The sequence below is a fragment of the Rhinatrema bivittatum genome, chromosome 3 (assembly GCF_901001135.1).
Source record: "Rhinatrema bivittatum chromosome 3, aRhiBiv1.1, whole genome shotgun sequence".
Lineage (NCBI taxonomy): Eukaryota > Metazoa > Chordata > Amphibia > Gymnophiona > Rhinatrematidae > Rhinatrema > Rhinatrema bivittatum.
The window spans coordinates 245210222-245230842 of NC_042617.1; the positions used below are offsets into that span (position 1 = coordinate 245210222).

Genomic DNA, 20621 nt, shown 5'->3' on the forward strand with positions numbered 1-20621 from the left:
ATGCTTGGCCCCCTTCAAAAAACGGGACACATCTGGATGAGCTGCCAGTGAAAAGCCAATCTTGCCCCGCAGGCAACCCAGTGCTGCGACCTGCACCCGGAGAGAACTGCAAGCTAGACCTTTCTTCAGTCCCTCCTGCAGGAAGGATATGATGTGTGCCACCGAAGCCAGACGCGGGGGGATGTTCAAACCTTGGCACCAAGAGTCGAAAACTCTCCAAACACAAATATAGGCCAACGACGTGGACGATTTCCGTGCTTGCAAGAGAGTAGAAATAACCGAATCTGAATATCCCCCTCTTCCTCAATTGCCTCCTCTCATAAGCCAGGCCGCTAGTCAAAAGCGATCCGCTCGATCGAAAAATATTGGACCTTGTCGAAGAAGATTCGGAAGGTAGGTGAGATGCACCGGACCGTCGATTGCCAACGAGATCAGATCCATATACCACGACTTTTGGGGCCACTCTGGGGCTACAAGAATGACAGACCCCATGTGGTTCTCTATCCGACACACGATCTTGCCCACTAGTGCCAAGGCGGAAACACATACAGCAGTACGCCGCGAGGCCATGGAAGGACGACAGCATCCACTCCTTCCGACCCGTGGTCTCTCAGACGACTGAAAAACCGGGGCGCCGTTACATTTGTCTGAGTTGTCATCAGGTCGAAGTGTGAAACCCCCCAACGACGAGTGATCAGCCGGAAAGCTGCGTCAGACAATTCCCACTCGCCAGGATCTAGATGCTGGCGGCTGAGAAAGTCTGCCTGCACATTGTCCACTCCGGCTATGTGCAAGGCCGCCAACCAGACCAGATGTCGCTCTGCCCACGTCATGAGCCTTTCGGCCTCCCAGGCCACCGACCGGTTCCTGGTTCCCCCTTGGTGATTGATGTAGGCTTAGTAAAATCAGAAGATGATAAATCTCCCTGAGCTTCTAAGCAACGCTGGCACAAGTTATAGGACACTCCAGGCTGAGATGCCTGAATATTACAGGATGCACATAGGGAAAGGCACTTAGGTTTTTTAGCCAGAGGTGCCATTAGCCTGTCAGTATGCTTAATAGGCGACTGAAGATGTGCGCCCAGCCGAGTTCACACTGAAATACTTTAGGAGCACAAAATTTATGCACACAAAATGTAAGTGTCCCAAATTTGTGCTCCAAAAAGCTAAACGCACGGTCACCGTGCACACTGTCGATATGTGTGAAAATATGCGTACAGTCCACGTGCCCAAAATAAACTGGGCGCACAATTCGGATGCACTTGCTTGCACCAACGATCCTGTAGAGGGCAGCTGAACATGCAGAAAAAAAGCACGTGAAAACGCCACCACAGCCCTCCACGCTGCGCACAAAAAGAAGCCTAACAGCGGGGCCTAGACCTCCCGGGGTGTTCAACCCTCCAGGATGCTCAATTCCCCTAACCCCCATTGGAGTGGGAAGAAATGTTGGAACGGCGGACCAAGCACGGAGACTGGAGGAAGTCCTACACTAACCCCTCCGCTCTGTCTCTGATTATTTCTCTCTTCCCACTGAGTACAGATGGTCTCTGGCTGAGAGGGGAGGGGACATAAACCATCACCACCATGCTCAACCTCCTGCACCAACTGCCTTTCAGCTGCTTAAAGTCAGATAAGTTCATGCCAGCTGAATAACCAGCTACCGGACCAAGGCACTCATCTGAGGGACCATGGAAATCACCTCAGGAATTCACAACTGGGAGAGGGACCATTAGATATCACCGCAGGAGAGTGGGGCGGGGCAACTCAAATCTCCAATTAATTCTCCTCTAAATTTGAAGCAACCCCAGTAGGGAAATGCATGTTCACCATCTCCTGGAGACAGAGAATACTGGCAGGGTGATACCACTGCAGGTGTGTATATATACTGAGACGTCAGTTTGCTCTGTCTCCATCTGCTGGTAGAGGTGCATAACCCACTTGTCCTGAATCATTCTATCTACATGCTAGAAAAGTTAGGAATTTTGACATTAGAAAATAAAGGACAGAAAGTATCTACTGTAGTAGTTTCATGGTTTCTTTTGCAATACCTGGATAAGCAGCTGCAAATACTTACTCATGATGGCGTTTAAGAGAATGCGGAATGGGAATTTGCAGTTTGGAGTTGTCATTCTGGGCCTTTCTATTGAGATGTATCCAAATACAGGTCATAGCAAAGGCATGTGTTGACTGAGGTTTATTAATATCAGGTACAGGAATACACTAAAAACAAATATTAAAAAAGTTACTTAACCTAAAAATTTTTTTGATTACTATTGTGCTGTATTTTATGATTAAGTTGTTTTTTTTTAACGTTATTTGCCAGGGATGGCACTTACTCTCAGTTTCTTGGATTCAAAACTACAGTACTCCATGATTGCAATCCAATAAACCTTAGCAGTGGGCATCTGCATTTGCAGTTATTTGTTTTTCAGTTCTCCTCTAGTTTGGTTTGGAAAAATTGCTTAAATTACTAAACAGATTAGGATAAATTATCAATTGCCGAACTTCTAAAATGTATTTATGATTCATGCATTACATATTTACGTGGGTAATAGGTTTAGCCATTACATCAAGTGTAGCAAAATAAAATAAATCACAAAACAGATTGTGAAAACTCAGCAGAAGTCAAATGAAAATGAAACCTAGATGGCACTAGAAGACTTCGATCCATGACAATTGGTATTACTGCTCACAATTTTCAAATTTAACCCTTTTTTGTGTCTGTTAACATGTGTCCAACATATGCACACATTTTTCTGTATAACTACAGAGAGGTATATTTTGCAAATATTCCAGGGGTACTCTTTACAGATCCAAGAAAATGGATCCCCTGAGTTGCTGAGATTGTCAATTAGCTATGAGTGTACCGGAAATACTTTAAGTAAAAGCCTCAACAGAATTAAATGAGCTTTGTAATTTATCTAGAAAGGGGATGAGAATTTTGGCAGAATCTGCGGCGATGCATGATTTTTGCTATATATTTTGTAATTTTAGACCCATCCACAAGTCATCATGCCAGCTGCATTTTTTATGTGCTTCTTTCCTATCCCCTAGGCATATAAACATGATGGCAGAAAAAGACTATATGGCCTATCTAGTCTGCTCATCCACTCAACTAATTTAGCTTTACAATTCCCATCACTCCCTCAGAGACCCTGTGGGGCAGATTTTTAATCTTACGCGCGCGGGGTACATTTGTGCGCACTACCTGGCGCGAACAAATGTACACACGATTTTATAACATGCGTGCGCTACCGCACGCATGTTATAAAATCCAGGCACCTTGCACGCGCCAAGCTCTAGGGGAGGCCCAATGGCTTTCCCCGTTCCCTCCGAGGCCACTCCGAAATCGGAGTGGCCTCTCAGAGAACTTTCCTTTCACTCCCCCCCCACCTTCCCCTGCCCTTCCCCTATCTAACCCACCCCCCTGTCCTATCTAAATCCCCCTACCTTTATTGCAGGAGTTACGCCTGCCGCCGGCGTGCCAACCTCCAGCACAGCCGCTGTGCCAGAGGACTCGGGACTGCCCCCAGATCGCTGCCCCGCCCCCGGACCGCCCCTTTTTCAAAGCTCTGGGACATACGCGCATCCCGGGGCTTGCACGCGCCGCCGAACCTATGCAAAATAGGCTCGGAGAACGCAGGGGTAGGTTTTAAAGGGTTATGCCCGTATATGTTTATCCTAAGTTTTCTTAAATTTAGATACAGTTTTTGTCTCCACCACCTCTACTGGGAGGCTATTCCATGCATCTACTACTCTCTCTGAAAAAGATATATTTCCTAAGATTACTCCTGAGTCTACCCCCTTTCATCCTCAGCCCATGACCCCTCGTTCTAGAGCCTCTTTTCCACTGTCTCCTGTGCATGGAAACCTTGGAGATATTTAAATGTCTCTTTCATATCTCTTCTAGCTCACCTTTCCTCTAGGGTATACATGTTTAGATCTTTGTCTGTCACCATTTGCTTACGCAGTCTCCTCCTCCATGGGCAATGACTGCCCTACAAACTTGTTCCCCCAATTTTCTAAGGTAACACCTTATCAGTTTGCAGCCAGAATGGACAACCTTTTCTGATCTCAGTATGAGATGAGTAAATGCAAGATGCACTTTCATTAGTGAGATTTTTTTTTTTTTTTACATTTTTAAAGATTATTCAATTATAAATGTATATGAACAATTTATGAATGGACAAAAGAGGGTGGAAGCCTTGCTAATTGGTGCTATTGCTCATAAGTTTTGAATGTATGCTTATTTAAAACTGAAAGGCTTACTTCTTTCTCTGGATACAAGAGATCAAAGAGCTTCATAACTGGAAGGAAGTCAGCCAGTGCATTCTTCTGGATGCTGCCAGAGATGAACTGTAGCAGTACCCACATCAGGTGATCTCGGCCCTTGATGAGACCTCTGCCTGCCAGCTGAAACACATATTTAAGCATAAGATTGTATGCAGAAAGCCAAAAAAATGCAGCTCCATATATTTCTGTTCTACCATTCTTATTTATTATAAGGACTTTTTTTTTTTAAACTGAAGGCGGCTGAAATAATGTAGGCAGAAAATAAACATTCCGTATCTATTTGCACGTTATGTATTGCTATCTCTGAAATACCTATCAAAAAATCTCTAGGTGATACACAATGAGTCAATGAAATACAATACCAATAACATACTCAAGAAGGGTCATTCAGACAATAATACAATATTAAACAAAAAAAGTATCATAAAGGTAAACTATACCCAGAGAAAGAACTCCTAAGATTCTCTGCCTTAACCAAACTCCTAAACCTTAAGTAACATTTTTTTTGTAAAGCATTCCATAAAATAGGGGCAGCATGCAAAAAAGCATGGATACTTCATCTGACCAATCTAAATTCTATTCTGAATTCTAAATATTAGGTGACCCCACCCATGGTGATGGGCTCAAAGGATTGGGTATTGGGAATTCTGTGGTGTCCCCTAACCTCTGCCTTTTAAAATGCAATGGACAACTTTGCTAATGTATTAAAAAGAAATCTCAATCAATGAACAAAATAAAAAAGGCAAATAACACTCCTCACCTACTACTATTTTTACCCAATGTATTATGTGGTACAGAATATGACCCTCTTAGAGGGGGTATTTTGTTTGCATTTAACTTCTATTAGCACTTGAAACCTGCTATCAGTACAACTTTGCAACAGAAGTAAGGAGTCTAATTTTGTTTCACTTATATCGCTGGAACTACTCTTTATTTTTTTGCTGGGGAAGCAATCTCTAGATTGATGGTTATCTGGAGAGAAAAAATAAAGTTATGTCCCTCTTCACAGTGTCTCTGACAAACTCAGCTGTAGTGCTGCATGTATGACCAGCGCAACAGCATATAATGCAGACAGTCAAATTTAACATAAGAACATACGAAATTGCCATGCTGGGTCAGACCAAGGGTCCATCAAGCCCAGCATCCTGTTTCCAACAGAGACCAAACCATGAAACAATACATTTTTAAAGATGGGGCAGGCAATCTGCACTTTGATAACTACATAGATGTTCTTGGTAATACTGCACTCTTTTTCTTTTCCTTAATCTCAGTCTGATTCTTGGCTTTGTAAATTTCTCTCATCTTATTCTGTATCTTGCAGGAAGAAAATAGTTCATGGCAAGGTACTATGCAGTATATATACCTTCTGATGGAGTGAAAGGACCATGTGAGGAAAACTGGCAAACTGAAAGAGCACAAAGAAAATGAGCTGACTGGAAAGGTGCTGCCACAGCAGCTGGCTGGTTCCCCCGTCGTCAAATTTCTCTTCCGTCTCAGAGCGCTCCATGGCATAAACCACGAGATCGACCAACTGGTCTTCCAGCACAGGACAGCGTTGTTTGTGCTGCAAGGCAGAGATCAGATAGAGTATTCCAAAAGCTTTGCGAGCACCTCACTGACTTGTTGCAGAGCAATACTTTAAAACAAAAAGCTGGAAAGCATGAAATGAAATCTGAAGAACTAGTCCATTAAAGCTGCATCATGTTAAGAAGCCACATCAGATGCTTTCTAATCACCATTTAAATAAAACATTTTACTTATTCACATAGAAGTTCTTATGTTAAAATTACCTGCCATGTCACAAGAATGGCTAGATTTCATTAAGTGCAGAATGGTACTCCTCAGTTCATCTGTATACATAATACTAATATTATACTTGGGAAGTAAGCAATGCTCATGGATAGCCACAGAACTCCTTGGAAGTTAATGTCCCAGCTCGTAGAATTTTCATCTCAAATTTTTAACCCAACTAGAGCAGCACTGATGGCATGGTCTACATGTGAATGCTGTTTTTAATAATTTAGCAAAACTTGTTGCTAGAAGCCCAACCCTCTCTGCAACTCTGTTCATAGAAGGGTCTGGTTTAGTTTCTTCCTGGCCATAGCTTAACATCTTTTATTGTTTGAGTTCAAGTGTTTAGTTTTGCTTGCTTATGTTTTTCCTATGATCTCTCATTTGTGTACCAAACTTAGGTAATCTGTCTTGAAGGTAAAATATCCTTCCTCTTATAGAACTTAAAAAAAATGGTGCTGTACATACTGGGGCGGATTTTAAGAGCCCTGCTCGCGTAAATCCGCCCGGATTTACGCGAGCAGGGCCCTGCGCGCCGGTGCGCCTATTTTACATAGGCCTACCGGCGCGCGCAGAGCCTCGGGACTCGCGTAAGTCCCGGGGTTTTCCGAGGGGGGCGTGTCGGGGGCGGGCCCGATCCACGCAGCGTTTTCGGGGCGGGACGTAGCGTTTCGGGGGCGGGTCCGAGGGCGTGGTTACAGCCCAGGGCGGTCCGGGGGCGTGGCCACGCCCTCCGGACCCGCCCCCAGGTCACGTCCCGGCGCGCTAGCGGCCCGCTGGCGCGCGGGGATTTACGTCTCCCTCCAGGAGGCGTAAATCCCCCGACAAAGGTAAGGGGGGGTTTAGACAGGGCCGGGGGGGGTGGGTTAGGTAGGGGAAGGGAGGGGAAGGTGAGGGGAGGGCATAAGAAAGTTCCCTCCGAGGCCGCTCCGATTTCGGAGCGGCCTTGGAGGGAACGGAGGTAGGCTGCGCGGCTCGGCGCACGCCGGCTATACGGAATCGGTAGCCTTGCGCGCGCCGATCCAGGATTTTAGCGGCTACGCGCATATCTACTAAAATCCAGCGTACTTTTGTTTGCGCCTGATGCGCCAACAAAAGTACGCCAAATCGCGCTTTTTGAAAATCTACCCGACTATATTTAAGTTGTCTTCTGGAAATGTGGGACTTTCTTCAAAGTATGTGGTATATGATTGCTCTCTAAACCCCTACTGAGCCTATCAGTAAGCAGCAGCTGTAGCATATAGTGCTCCAGTAAGGTCAGAGAAGGGTAAGCATGGCATGTCCCAAGCCACAAGTCACAGAGAAAATAATTCAAAGTAACCTTCTCTTTCTGAGGGTCAATGTATAGCACCAGATTTGAGCACTATAAACCCAAGAGAAGAAGCAAGTAAAGACCACATTCCAACTTATCTGAGTTTTAAAAGCCCGGCGTGCACCAAAACCGGGAGATATGCGCACAAGTCAGGCCGGCGGACACCAAGCACATTTTAAAAGCCGCCCGTAGCTCCCACTGCACACACAAAATTGCTTTTCTAAGAAAGGGGAGTTCCTGGATTTCTCAATGAAACCAGTGCGTAAATACTTATGCACATAAGCGCACACTGGGGTCCCCTACCGCGTAACTTTACTTCTGCTATGGATGTTATGTAAGTCATAAAACAAAAGAAATGACACAAATTAGCTGGGTTTTAAAAGACAGGACTAACAGAGGGGAAAGGAGGACTATTAAAGTAGTCCTATCCCTTGCTTGGGCGAACTGGGTACAAACTGGGAAAACAGGCAATTGCATTGGTGTGCGTGTCTATTAAAATCCCACCCATTTAAGCGGTAGAAGCAGCATTTGCACCATAGGCTTGTGCCCACTTAAAATTGCGCACAAATGTGCATGCGTTCAGCCTATTTTATAACACATGCACATAAAATAGCCATGTCCAAGGGCACGAGCCGGCAAGCGCACGCACATGTGCACTCACACACCTGTTTAAAAGTTACCATCCCTGTGGGTCAAGCTAAAACATCTGCTTAAAACAACAGCGATTTTGTAAGAATGATGCTTTTTGGTTACTTGATGACTTTCAGCTTAAATAACAGAGGTCGATATTTAACGCTACTTAGCCAGATAATAAGTAGGGACTTATCTGGCTAAGTGGTAGCCGTTGAACATAGCTGGATATTCAGCGGCTGCCACTTAGCCAGATAAATACTTAACTGGCTAAGTAGAAAACTAGATATTTTGGGGATGGGCAATAGGAGGATCAGCTATTTATCCATATACCTTAACCAAATAAGTGTTGATAATTGGACTTATCCAATTAAATTAACTGAATAAGTTAGAAATGCTCTATAGCAGGTGTAACAGTTTAGCCGATATAACTTATTCGGATATATTCAGCGGCATAGTTGTGCTGCTAAAAATCCCTTCAAGTTAGCCAGATATCTTTTAATATTGGGCCCTATATTAACAAATCTTCATTTAAAGCCTCAGAAATGACCTTGCTTTTGGAGAGGTCAGTCACAGCCATATTGCTTTCAAGTTTCCACTTGTTAAATCCACAGAATATTCCTTTCAGCTTCTGCGCCAATTTTAAAATGTTTTGGCAAGAGTTATTTCTACAACCCTTCCACACTTGGAAATAATCTCAGTTTTGTTTCTTTAAACTCCTCCTCATTTTACTTCACTGGGATGAGGGCTGGGACGCCTCCTTTGAGGCTGCACTCTGCAATGCCCTTTCAGGCCAGTTGGAAGTGTCACTGCAGTACTATCCTTTATGCCAAAGTTTAAGCATATCATCTTTTTAACCTTAGTCACTTAATACAGGAGCCTAGCCATGAACCCTGCCCGTGAATGGAAACGTTAGAGCTTTTCTTTCCCCCCCCCCCTCCCCCACCTACCCTTGGCTCATGTTACAAAAAGAGATTGGGGAATTAGTGAAGGACACCTTTATCTCTTCTCTAGGTTAGTATTGCCTCCTGAGAAGCTTGTATGTCAAGGCCATGAAAAAAAGCTGAATGTTTATCTACAGTATTCTTCAGAGCAGAGGTCCTGGAGAGTTGCAACCTAGTCAGATTGTAGGGACTTCTACAATGAATATGCAAGGGATCTATCTGCAATGAAGGAAGTGCATGCAAATAAATCTCATGCATGTTCACTGTGAAAATCCTGAAAACCCGATTGGGTTGTGGCTCTCGAGGACCAGGTTTGGGGACTTCTGCGACTAGAGATGCACATGAATGAACATTAACAGCATGGGAGTGAACCAACAGCATTCTAGTGACAGACCCCAGCCATGTTTTAAAGTAAGCTAGGAAATACCCAAATGTGTTCCAATGAGGAAAAGGTATGTACACATTTCTGAGAGCATGAAGACATAACCCATTTGAGACACTGGAGAACTTGTCAATTTTTATATTAGATCCACACCAGCAAACAATACAGTAAAACCTGTATCAGTACCATTCTGCAGGTCTGTTTAAATCACAGCGGTTTAGAAATACATAGTAATCAAAAAACTCAAAAGAAAGGCCAAGTTTAAAAACCTGTCATGATGCAGCTTCAATATACAAAGTTCTATTTTAGTAAGGAAAGAAACTGAGCTCAAGCACCAAGAATGAAAGTGCAGTGTCCCTTTCTAGAGGCAAAGCAGATTTACATTTTCAGAACGGGTCTACAAAACGTATCAGTAACACCAGAATTGCACACATTGTTCTTGTAGGGATTCCCATTAAATGTTTCTTTGACTTTATTTCAGTGAAATGCACAAATGAATTTTAAATTTTTAGCAAATAGTTCAAGGAGCTATACTCTCTGACCTTAACCAATGTGGATTGTCTTTTGCCATGAAAAAGGGATATTGTCTCTTTAAAAATAAATAAATAAATAAATAAATCTAAAATAGAATGAACAGCATCCCCTCTGTTACATGCTCTTTGCCAGCTGAAAACTGAAGAAAGCTACAAAAAAGTTGTGCTTTCTTTCAAGCATGCCACAATAAGAAAAATATATTTAAATATACAAAATCAAAGGGAAGCGGAATTGCTGTTTCACCTTCTCTTCAAAATACACAAGGCCACGACCACAGATCAACCACATTACAGGTATACAAACAGCGATGTGAACACCACCAGTTGAGAATGCTTTTCATCCAGTGCAACCAGTCGTTATGGAGCAAAGTGCGACAGACAAGACTACAGACTATTTGTAATCCAGCATGCAAACTAATTGTGTACAGGGCTTGAAATTCACTAGTCTCCAAAGTTTGTGAGCACTGTCCAGCAGTCCAACAATGATGCCAGGCAACGTGAATTTTGCTGAAAAGTTATTTCAAAGATGCATACTTGGGTCAGTAAAAGGAATACAGTGAAAGAGAAGCAATGTCTCTTTTTCCATTACAGGTGGAAATTTGTTATAATTTAGGAGGGTAACATGCAAGAACAAAAAAAATGGTCTGAGTAGTTAAAAAACTGTTGAGTGTCAGAAATGCTGTATATGGCAAAAACTGTAGCACTATTGATAAGGACTTCCACTGTCTCTGACTGTAGTCATGTTAGCAGGAAGCCATGCATAGATCACCACCAATTCAGTTACCTACAGATAGAACAAAGGAGCACAAGGAAAAGCAAACGTTGCTTACCTGTAACAGGTGTTCTCACAGGACAGCAGGATGTTAGTCCTCACATATGGGTGACATCACAGGATGGAGCCCAATCACGGAACACTTTTGTCAAAGTTTCTAGAACTTTGACTGGCACCTACTGGGCATGCCCAGCATGGCACTAAACCTGCAGCCAGCAGGGGTCCCCCTTCAGTCTGATTTAAAGCTACAGGAAGTGCTGAAAAATAAAATAAGAAAACGTTACGAACCCAACACTGTGGGGCGGCGGGCGGGTTTCATGAGGACTAACATCCTGCTGTCCTGTGAGAACACCTGTTACATGTAAGCAACATTTACTTTCTCATAGGACAAGCAGGATGGTAGTCCTCACATATGGGTGAGTACTGAGCTGAGGATGTCCGAGAAATGCACCAAATGTATCCAGATGTGCAAAAGGCACTAGGACTGGGGTGAAATTTGGTAGAGGGCATCCTGAAGCCTAATGGGCAGGTGGAAGGGTGTTGGTACGTCAAGTTGCAAAAAGGTCGCGCAAGACAGATTGGCCAAAGATGTAATCTTGTCTTCCGGCTTTGTCTAAGCAATAATGGGCTGTAAAGGTATGGAGAGAACTCCAGGTAGCAGCCCTGCAAATGTCAGGAAGTGGCACCAAGCGTAGGTGAGCTACTGAAGTCGCCATGGCCCTCACAGAATGTGCTTTAACACTGTTTTGAAGTGGAATGCCAGCTTGCTGATAGCAAAAGGATATGCAGTCTACTAACCAGGAGGAGAGAATCTGCTTACCCACGGGCTGCCCCAATTTGATGGAATGGAAAGAGACAAACAATTGAGTGCTTTTCCTGTGGGCAGCTATACAGTCTAGATAGAACGCTAGAGCGGTTTACAGTCAAGGGTATGCAGAGCTTGTTCTCCTGGATTGGAGTAGGGCCTGGGAAAGAAGGTAGGTAGTATAATGGATTAATGTGAAAGTCCAAAAATCATTTTCCATGTGAGATAGCGAAGATCACAGGATTGGAGAGGCTCAAATGGTGGTTTCATGAGCCGACCCAAAACCAGATTGAGGTCCCAAGAAGGGGCCGGAGGGCACAGAGGAGGCTTGAGGTGAAGCAAGCCCTTCAGAAAACGTGTTACGAGGGGCTGTACTGAAATAGGAACATCCCCGACACATCTATGGAAGGCGGCTACCGCACTACCATGCATTCTGATGGAGGAGGTTTTTAGACCTGATTCTGACAAGTGCCAGAGATAGTCTAGAAACTTTGTGGTGGAACAGGTAAAGGGATCAAGGGATTGAGAAGAACACCAAGATATAAACCGGTTCCATTTGTAATGATAAGATTTTCTCGTGGAAGGCTTCCGTGAAGCAATCAGGACACGGGAAACTGGCTCCGAAAGGTTAAGTGGCTAAAGAATTAACCTTTCAACATCCAGGCCGTCAGAGAAAACGCCTGAAGATTGTGGTGGCATAGGCACCCGTCGTTCTGAGTGATCAGAAGCAGGTCCTTTCCCAAAGGAATGTTCCTGCGAATGGAAACCACACTTGGCGAGGCCAGTGAGGTGCTATCAGGATCATGCTTCCCTTGTCCTGACGTAACTTCAGGAGAGTCTTCGAGAGAATTGGAAGTGGAGGGAATGCATATAGGAGACATGTTGCCCATGAGAGGGAGAACGCATCTCTTGGCTGAGAGTGCTGGCTGCGAGTGAGAGAGCAAAGGTTCTCTACTTTGTGGTTGGTTCTGAGGTTACGCAAAGAGATCTATGTGGGGGTAACCCCAACGTTGGAATATTGAGTCCGCTACAGTGGGGTTGAGGGACCACTCGTGTGGTTGAAAGGCGCGACTCAGCTTGTCCGCCAACACATTGTCCACTCCCAGCAAGTAGGTGACCCTGAGGTACATCGAATGGGAGAGGGCCTCCGCCCATATCTGTGCAGCCTCCTGACACAGTAGGTAGGAGCCCGTCCCTCCCTGTTTGTTGATGTACCACATGGCCACCTGATTGTCCATCTGAATGAGGATGACCTGGTTGGAAAGGAGATCCTGAAATACCCTGAGAGCATATCTGATTGCTCGCAGTTCCAGGAAATTTATTTGGTGTTTGGCTTCCTCTGGAGACCAAGTTCCTTGTATTTGCAAATCGGCAACATGGGCTCCCCAGCCGAGGTTGGAAGCATCGGTGGTGAGAATTATTTGAGGGTCTGGAGCCTGGAAGGGCAGGCCTTGGAGGAGATTGATCTGATTTTGCCACCAGGTTAGAGACTGACGAAGTGAGTCAGTGATGTAGACAGTGGTTGATAGAGATTGGACGGACTGAGTCCATTGTGACCTTAAGAGTCCACTGCATGACTCTCATAGCCAAGCAGGCCATTGGGGTAACCTGTACTGAGGACGTCATGTGTCCTAGCAGGATGAGGAAGTGGCATGCAGTCGTGCGGTGGTGAGACTGTAGCTGGTGTGCGAGGGAGATGAGAGTGAGAGCTCACTGTCGAGGCAGAAATGCCTTTGCCTGCAAGGTGTCCAAGTCTGCCCCTATGAATGATAAAGTTTGAGATGGGACTAAGCAGGATTTCATGTAGTTGACGAGAAATCCTAGCGAAATCAGAGTGTGTAAAGTAAGACTTAGGGACGACAGAGCAGCTTGCTGAGTGGGAGCCCTGATCAACCAATCATCTAGATAGGGGTAGACGTGAACACCTTGAGTCCTGAGGAAGGCTGCTACTACTATGAGGCACTTGGTGAAGACTCGTGGTGCAGATGCCAGGCCAAATGGTAGCACTCGGTACTGATAGTGCTTGGGGCCTACCAGAAATCTCAGGAACTTGCGATGAGATGGAGTTATTGCAATGTGTGTGTACGCGTCTTGGAGATCGAGAGAGCAGAGCCAGTCTCCTTTTTGCAGAAGAGGAAGGAGGGAACCCAAGGGCACCATCTTGAACTTTTCTCAGTGGACGTACTTGTTGAGGGCGTGTAGGTCCAGAATTGGACGAACACCGCCTGATTATTTGGGGATTAGAAAGTACCGGGAATAGAATCCTAGGCCTTGTTGGGAGTAGGGCACTGGCTCTATTGCTCTGGACTGGAGGAGGGAGACCTCCTGCTCCAGGAGAAGTGAGTAGTCAGATGTTCTCCACGTCGGTAGAGGTAGGGAGTCCGGTGGGATGGAGAGAAAGTTCAGGTGATAACCTTGCAAGATTATGGCAAGGACCCACTGGTCTGAGGTGATCGTGTGCCACCTGTTGAAATGGCACAATCGACCTCCCACTGGTATCTGAGGCAGTGGAAACTGGCTGCTGCTCTCTATGCAGGAGTCAAAAGCCGGAAGCAGGGCCCGGCTGAGGAGCTGCCTGTGGCTTTTGTTTCCGTGATTGATGAGACTGGGCCTTTTGGAAAGGTCTTGTGGAACGAGTTCTAGACGGTGGCGGATATAGAAACATAGAAATGACGGCAGAAGAAGACCAAATGGCCCATCCAGTCTGCCCAGCAAGCTTCACACATTTTTTCTCTCATACTTATCTGTTTCTCTTAGCTCTTGGTTCTATTTCCCTTCCACCCCCACCTTTAATGTAGAGAGCAGTGATGGAGCTGCATCCAAGTGAAATATCTAGCTTGATTAGTTAGGGGTAGTAGCCACCGCAATAAGCAAGCTACACCCAAGGATAGGACTTCTTGGGACGGAAGAATGACTTTTTAGTATCCTTCCTGAAAGGCTGTTTGGAGGAATACTCAGAGGGCATCAGAGAGAGCTGGCGAAGGTCTCATGATGGTCCTTGAGTTCCGCCACCGTCCGCTGAATCTGTTCGCCAAACAGATTGTCTCCTATGCAGGGCAGATCAGATAATCTATCTTGTACTTCAGGGCACAAGTCCAAAGACTTAAGCCAGGCCCATCTTCTTGCTGAAACAGCAGTTGCAGATATCCTGGAAGCGGTGTCAAAGATATCATAAGAGGATCTTATTTCATGCTTCCCTGCCTCGAAACCCTTGTGTACCAGGGTTTGAAGCTGTTCCTGGAATTGCTGAGGCAGGGACTCTGCAAAGTCCTGTATCTGCTTGAATAAGACCCTGTTGTACTGGGTCATAATACAGCTGGTAGGAGGCGATCTGAGAGATAAGCATTGATCCCTGGAAGACACGCCGGCCAATGACATCCAGGAATTGCTGTTTCTTACCTGGGGGAAAGGAAGAGTGGGGTTTTGATCTTTTTGCCCTCTTTTGGGCAGATTCTACAACCACAGATTGGTGATCCATCTGAGGTTTCTGGAATCCTGGGGCTGACTGGACCAAATAGGTGGTATCAGCTTTTCTGTTGACTGAAGCAACAGAACCAGGGTGTTCCCAGTTCTTTTTGAGGAGATCCAAAAGAACCTGGTGTATAGGGATGGAGGTTATTTCCTTGGGAGCATCCAGGAATTGTAACAGCTCCATCATTTGGTGCCCATCATCTTGCTCAGTCTGTAATTGGAAGGGAACCAATTCAGACATTTCCTTCACAAAATTTATGAAGGACAAGCCCTCTGGAGAAGAACGCTTCCTTCTTTCAGTAGGAAAAGGTGGCTTGAGATGAATCATCGGTGTCTTGAGATGAATCATCAGTCCAGGTGTCATAGGGATCAGCACCTGTCTCTGAAGGAACCTGAGAAGGATGGGACGATGGTATTCCTGAAGGTCCTGGTCTAGGATCTGAAGGCATCGAGGGAAGTACTGGAGTACCACGGAGTCAAAAAATTCAAAGGAGGACCCCTGTGGGGTATGAAAGATTTTAGTAATTCCGTGAGGAAAATTCCTGTCAGGAATCTCCTTGGAGCTCCTTAACCCGCGTGGCTACTGCTGCGTGGAAAAAAGAAGACTGAAGGGGACCCCTGCTGGCTGCAGGTTTAGTGCTATGCTGGGCATGCCCAGTAGGTGCCAGTCAAAGTTCTAGAAACTTTAACAAAAGTGTTCCGTGATTGGGCTCCATCCTGTGATGTCGCCCATATGTGAGGACTACCATCCTGCTTGTCCTGTGAGAAATATTTAAAGAGAGCCTAAACTATAGCTGAGTTAATTCTATGGTTTACTTCCCCTTCTCTCCCCTACCTCTATATATTTCTTGATATCCTGAAGTATGTCTCTCTCTGTATTATGCTCTAATCTCTGCTTTGAACAATCTAAATTCTCTTTTAATATATTATCACAGCAGATTCCCACTCACATTCCTCCTTGTGACCTTGTCACAAATCAGTGAGAAAACGCATAGCAGAATTAACAGATTCGTAAGAATCTGACAGGGGCCATGATGTGATTGCTTCTGCTATGGTCCCCAAACCTGGAAACCAACACCTAGTTCACATAGGCCACCTTTTTAAGCCTTTACCAACCTGAGCTGGATTTGAAATGGTGACCTAAAGGCTCTGTAACAATTCCCTTGAGTCAATAACTCCCCACTTATAGACTGATGCTACTAACTACTAAAGTTAAGTGATACTTAACCTTTTGTCTCTCAGCAATACACACACTTAGTATCTGACCTTCTGTGGATTAGATTTACATATCATTGCTTTGTACTGGCTCTTAAAAATTCTAGCTCCATTTTAGTCTGTGTTTTACAGATTCTCTGGTGAAAGTTATCTCAGGGTGGGGCTGGACCTTGGAAAATGTTTCTTGCTTCCTGGGAAGCAAACCCTGGCAGAAAAGCAGCCCTGTAAGCTTGGGTATAAATAGATTTAAATGGAGAGCATAATTGTAGACTAAAGGGTGGTTCATTTGTACACATGGCAAGTAGGAACTAAAATTTAAGAAAATACCTCTGCACATAGGGCCTTCAAAAAAGCATAAGTTGCTTACCTGTAATAGGTGTTCTCCAAGGAAAAAAGGATGCATGTCCTCCCACATTCTTATCTAAGTCTTCTGCAGGATTTCATGGATGGGCACTGCCATGATTTCCTTTGGAGGGAGGGAGTGCCATGAACTGGAGGATAACGTCAGTCATTTTTACCATAGACTTCTCCAATTCCTTTTCAAAAATTGCTAATGCCAATACAGCATGGGAAGCTAGTAGTGGTTATATCTTCCTGGAACATGTGAGGAATATTGATGGCTGATATCTGAATCCTTCAAGGCTGTTGCTTTTCCCAAGATAAATGTAAGTGAAAGCTTTGGAGAATGCATGTTTCTTGCTATATTTTTTGTAATTTTAGCCTAATTTCTCAAGAATCATCCCAGCTGCTTTTTATGTGATTCTCTCTTTTCCCCTACCTGTTTTCCTCCTCCATGGACAATCCCCCTACAAACCTGCTCCTCTGTAGGAATTTCAGTTTTTTAAGGAAAGTCCCTAAGAGTTTGCAGTTAGAATGTCCAGCTTTTTCTCATCCAAGAAATGAGTAAATGTAAGATGTACTCTCATATGAGTGAGATTTTTTTGGGGTACTTTAAAAGATTTATGAATGTACAAGAACATATGAATGGACAGCAGTTGGGATGGAAGCCTTGTTGATTGGAACTATTGCTCACAAGTTTCAGTTTGGGCTAGTATAAATCTGTTTATTCAAAACTGAAAAGCCTTCTTCATTCTCTGGATATGAGAGATAAGAGCTCTCTCTATGGGAACACTTTGGGGAATTTATGGCAGCAGCTAAAACCTCCTAGCTCCCAGCATCATACATCAATGTGGACTGATACCAATGTTTCTTAGGCTTTGCTCGACGGTTAGTATAGGTGACCTTCATGCCAGTACCAATGAATCTTTTGCTTTCATCAGACAGAGGGAAGTAGATGACTGTCCATCTCTCTGGTTGTTTGATGTCAAGGCAGATCGATGCTTCTGCTATGCTTCCACTATGCTGGTGCAACTCCTGGACCTTTTGCTGCCGATGTCAATGAGTTAGACTTACTTTTCTCCATATTCTCTACATGAGCTCCAGGCAGGAATGTGTCCTCTAAGAATTATCTTCCTGCAGGTGGAAAATTCCAGGCAAAGTACACATCTATCATGGGGATCCAAGATAGACATGATGTGTCTGCATAGTGGGCACTTGTTGAAGCCACTGGCCCTTTTCTCTTTCTGGGGCATCGGCTGAGAAATTACTGAAACAAAATCAAAAAGATTTTACAAAAAATCCTGACTGATATGGCTTGATGCACCAATATCGATGCACACGGCAGATGACAAAAATTAAGGAAAAGTTCAACATGATTGAAAAAACCTATCTATTGAACCTAAGGAGGGTGAGAGAAGTTGAACCAAAAGGCCCCGTGATGAAAGCATATAAAGAAATCAAAATGACTCAATTTTATAAAAAAAAAAACCAACCAATACCGAACAATGCACCTGCTGGATGATGAAAATAAAGAAAACTAACTTGACTGAGTAAAAACCCACTGAGTGAACCTTAGGGCGGAAGAAGGCAAACCAAGGAGGCCCTGAAACAATAAAAAAGCAAAATCTCTCTCAGTGGGAGAGAACACAATTGCAACTGTTAGGCTTCACAGAAAAGCTAGAACTAAAGGGGCCCCATGCAACAGCATGCAGATGGTCAGTAGAGCATGTCGAAGCTTCTAGAAACTTTCAGGCAAACGTCACCAGCCAGACTCCTTTGCATGACATCACCTACCTGTAAGTATCTACATCCTGCTTATCCTTGGAAAAATAAAATGAGTACCTCTGTAATTGGGTAATAATAGTGTTATGCCAGTAAAGTATTTTGGATAAAACCATTGTATAAGAATCATGTATTAGTTTTAATAAGGAAAATTTATCACAGTGTAACATTCTCTCAGCAGCTGCCAGGTCAAAGGATGTCTTGAATGAGGAATCTTTCAGACAGGAAGAGGAGATCTCATCATTGAGTCTCAGAAAAGCCAGTTGAGGACCTGGAACCAGACATCAAAGAAATCCAGACTACTGAACAGCAGTCCCCAGAAAGTAGCTCTCTGCCTCCAGTGCCTGCCACACCCACTTTTGAAAGTCCACCCCCAGCCACAAACACCTGCATCTTGGATCCTCCTGGAGCATCAATTCATTAGGGGCCAGAAGCAGCTACAACCCACTGTATCTCACCATCTCTACACCCTGGAAAAGGAAGCATGAGACTCCTGCAGAAAATCTGTCTTGCACATATAGCCTATTTGAAATCACTTCTATGCACATACAGATCATGACTATTTGAAACTTGGATAACCCCTTGCTCCAGGACAATGAGGTGCTGAGAAAACTGACTGTCCCCCTAAACCCCACAATGGTGTCTACACAGATGCATAATATTCACAGGAGCAGATTCAAACAATGCATGTCATGAAAGCAGAATGGCAGGACATGTGCTGCTATGGGCCAGCAATCTTTTGACATGAAACTACCATGATAGTAAATCTGTAACAGAGCTATCTTGGCCTGAACTCCCACTTCTCACTTCACCAGGTTTGGGGTTTCAATGTGAGACTCCTTTTTCAAGAGAAGGATTTGTACAAAACATGAGACACATGAGAGATTCATGAGAACAAGGGTTCATTATAAAAGCTGCTGTCCTTGCATCTGTATATAAAGTTCTTTCGCAGTGACGACAATGAGAATCGGATAAAAGAAAGCCCTTTATTAAAACGCCCGACTCTGGCCGAGTTTCGCTCTTTTGCACAGAGCTGCCTCAGGGGCAATTCATTCAAGCAGGACTTGGAAAAGTCAATATCGTATTGATTATCAGCGCGGATGATTTCACTCCAAAGCAATTAGACTTTCACTTGTTCACGTAGCGATGCTGTGTAGTGTCAGCAATGAAATTGAATGCATTCGATATATATTAAATCCACATAACGAGCAGTCTTACAGCTGATAATCAATACGATATTGACTTTTCCAAGTCCTGCTTGAATGAATTGCCCCTGAGGCAGCTCTGTGCAAAAGAGCGAAACTCGGCCAGAGTCGGGCGTTTTAATAAAGGGCTTTCTTTTATCCGATTCTCATTGTCGTCACTGCTACACAGCTCACTGGATCGGTTACCGATTTATAAAGTTCTTTCTACATACGTCTCCTGTACATATGAAATTCTGACACTTACAGATGTCTATGAATGTTGTTTTGTAATATAAGCATATTAATCTAAAGGAAGACTTGGTTTTGGTTTTCATTTTAGTGTTATAAGTTACTGATGTTATTTAAACACTCCACTAAACTGCTAACATTACTTTAGACCTTTACACCCAATCTGACTGCGCTATGGCTCAGTAGTCTGGTCATCCAAATAGTTGGATCCCAAATTATATTACCACTCTAAGACACAGATAGATAAGAAATAGAGAAGCTTTTAAATAGTTGGAACCCGAAATATATTACCACCTTGTAACACAGATACAAGATAGAGCAACTTTTAAACTAGACCATAGGGGGAAAGCCTATAGTTGCTCAGAAGCGCATGGTTCAGAGGGAAGCATCTTCCAAAGTACTTCAAAACAAGGAAGTTAAAGCATCCCAAAAGAGAGGGTGTGGTAAAGGCTCAAGTAGCTCATATGGCTTTAAATAAATAGTGCACAGACATGAATAAACTGTATGTAGCATCTGCTAATAAGCAGATTGTGAACACAAATTAGAAAAACAAACCAAAAAAAAAACCCTTCAATGATCGTATGCAAATGTCAGAGGTCTGAAAAATAATATTTTGTCAGTTAGAATGAATGGTGCCATCTTTATGAGTGGCAGCCGATGGCCCGAGAGCGGGAGATCGTTCCCCGGGCCCCCCCCCCGGACCACCAGGTAATTTTAAAAGGTTTTGGGGGGGTCGGGAGGGTGGGGAGGCTAAGGGGGTCGGTTTAAAGGGTCGGGTGGGTTTTTTTTTTTTATCGGGCCATCGGTGCCATTTATATTAGTGGCAGCCAAAATGGCGCCTATGGCCCGAGAGCGGGAGATTGCGCCAGGCCCCCCCCCACTGGTCCACCAGGTAATTTAACATTTTGGGGGGGGTTCAG

At 44.3% G+C, this 20621-nt stretch overlaps 1 protein-coding gene across 2 annotated transcripts in view; it reads right to left on the minus strand.

The window, feature by feature from the left end:
- Positions 1-20621, minus strand: part of MED23 (mediator complex subunit 23) — a 330631-nt gene that overhangs the window by 193638 nt on the left and 116372 nt on the right. For both annotated transcript variants that reach the window (XM_029594395.1, XM_029594394.1), the window contains 3 exons: positions 5656-5856; positions 4269-4412; positions 2074-2219 (listed from right to left, as the gene is read on the minus strand). In XM_029594395.1, coding sequence (XP_029450255.1) covers positions 2074-2219; positions 4269-4412; positions 5656-5856 — 491 coding nt within the window. The remainder of the gene's footprint in view (positions 1-2073; positions 2220-4268; positions 4413-5655; positions 5857-20621) is intronic.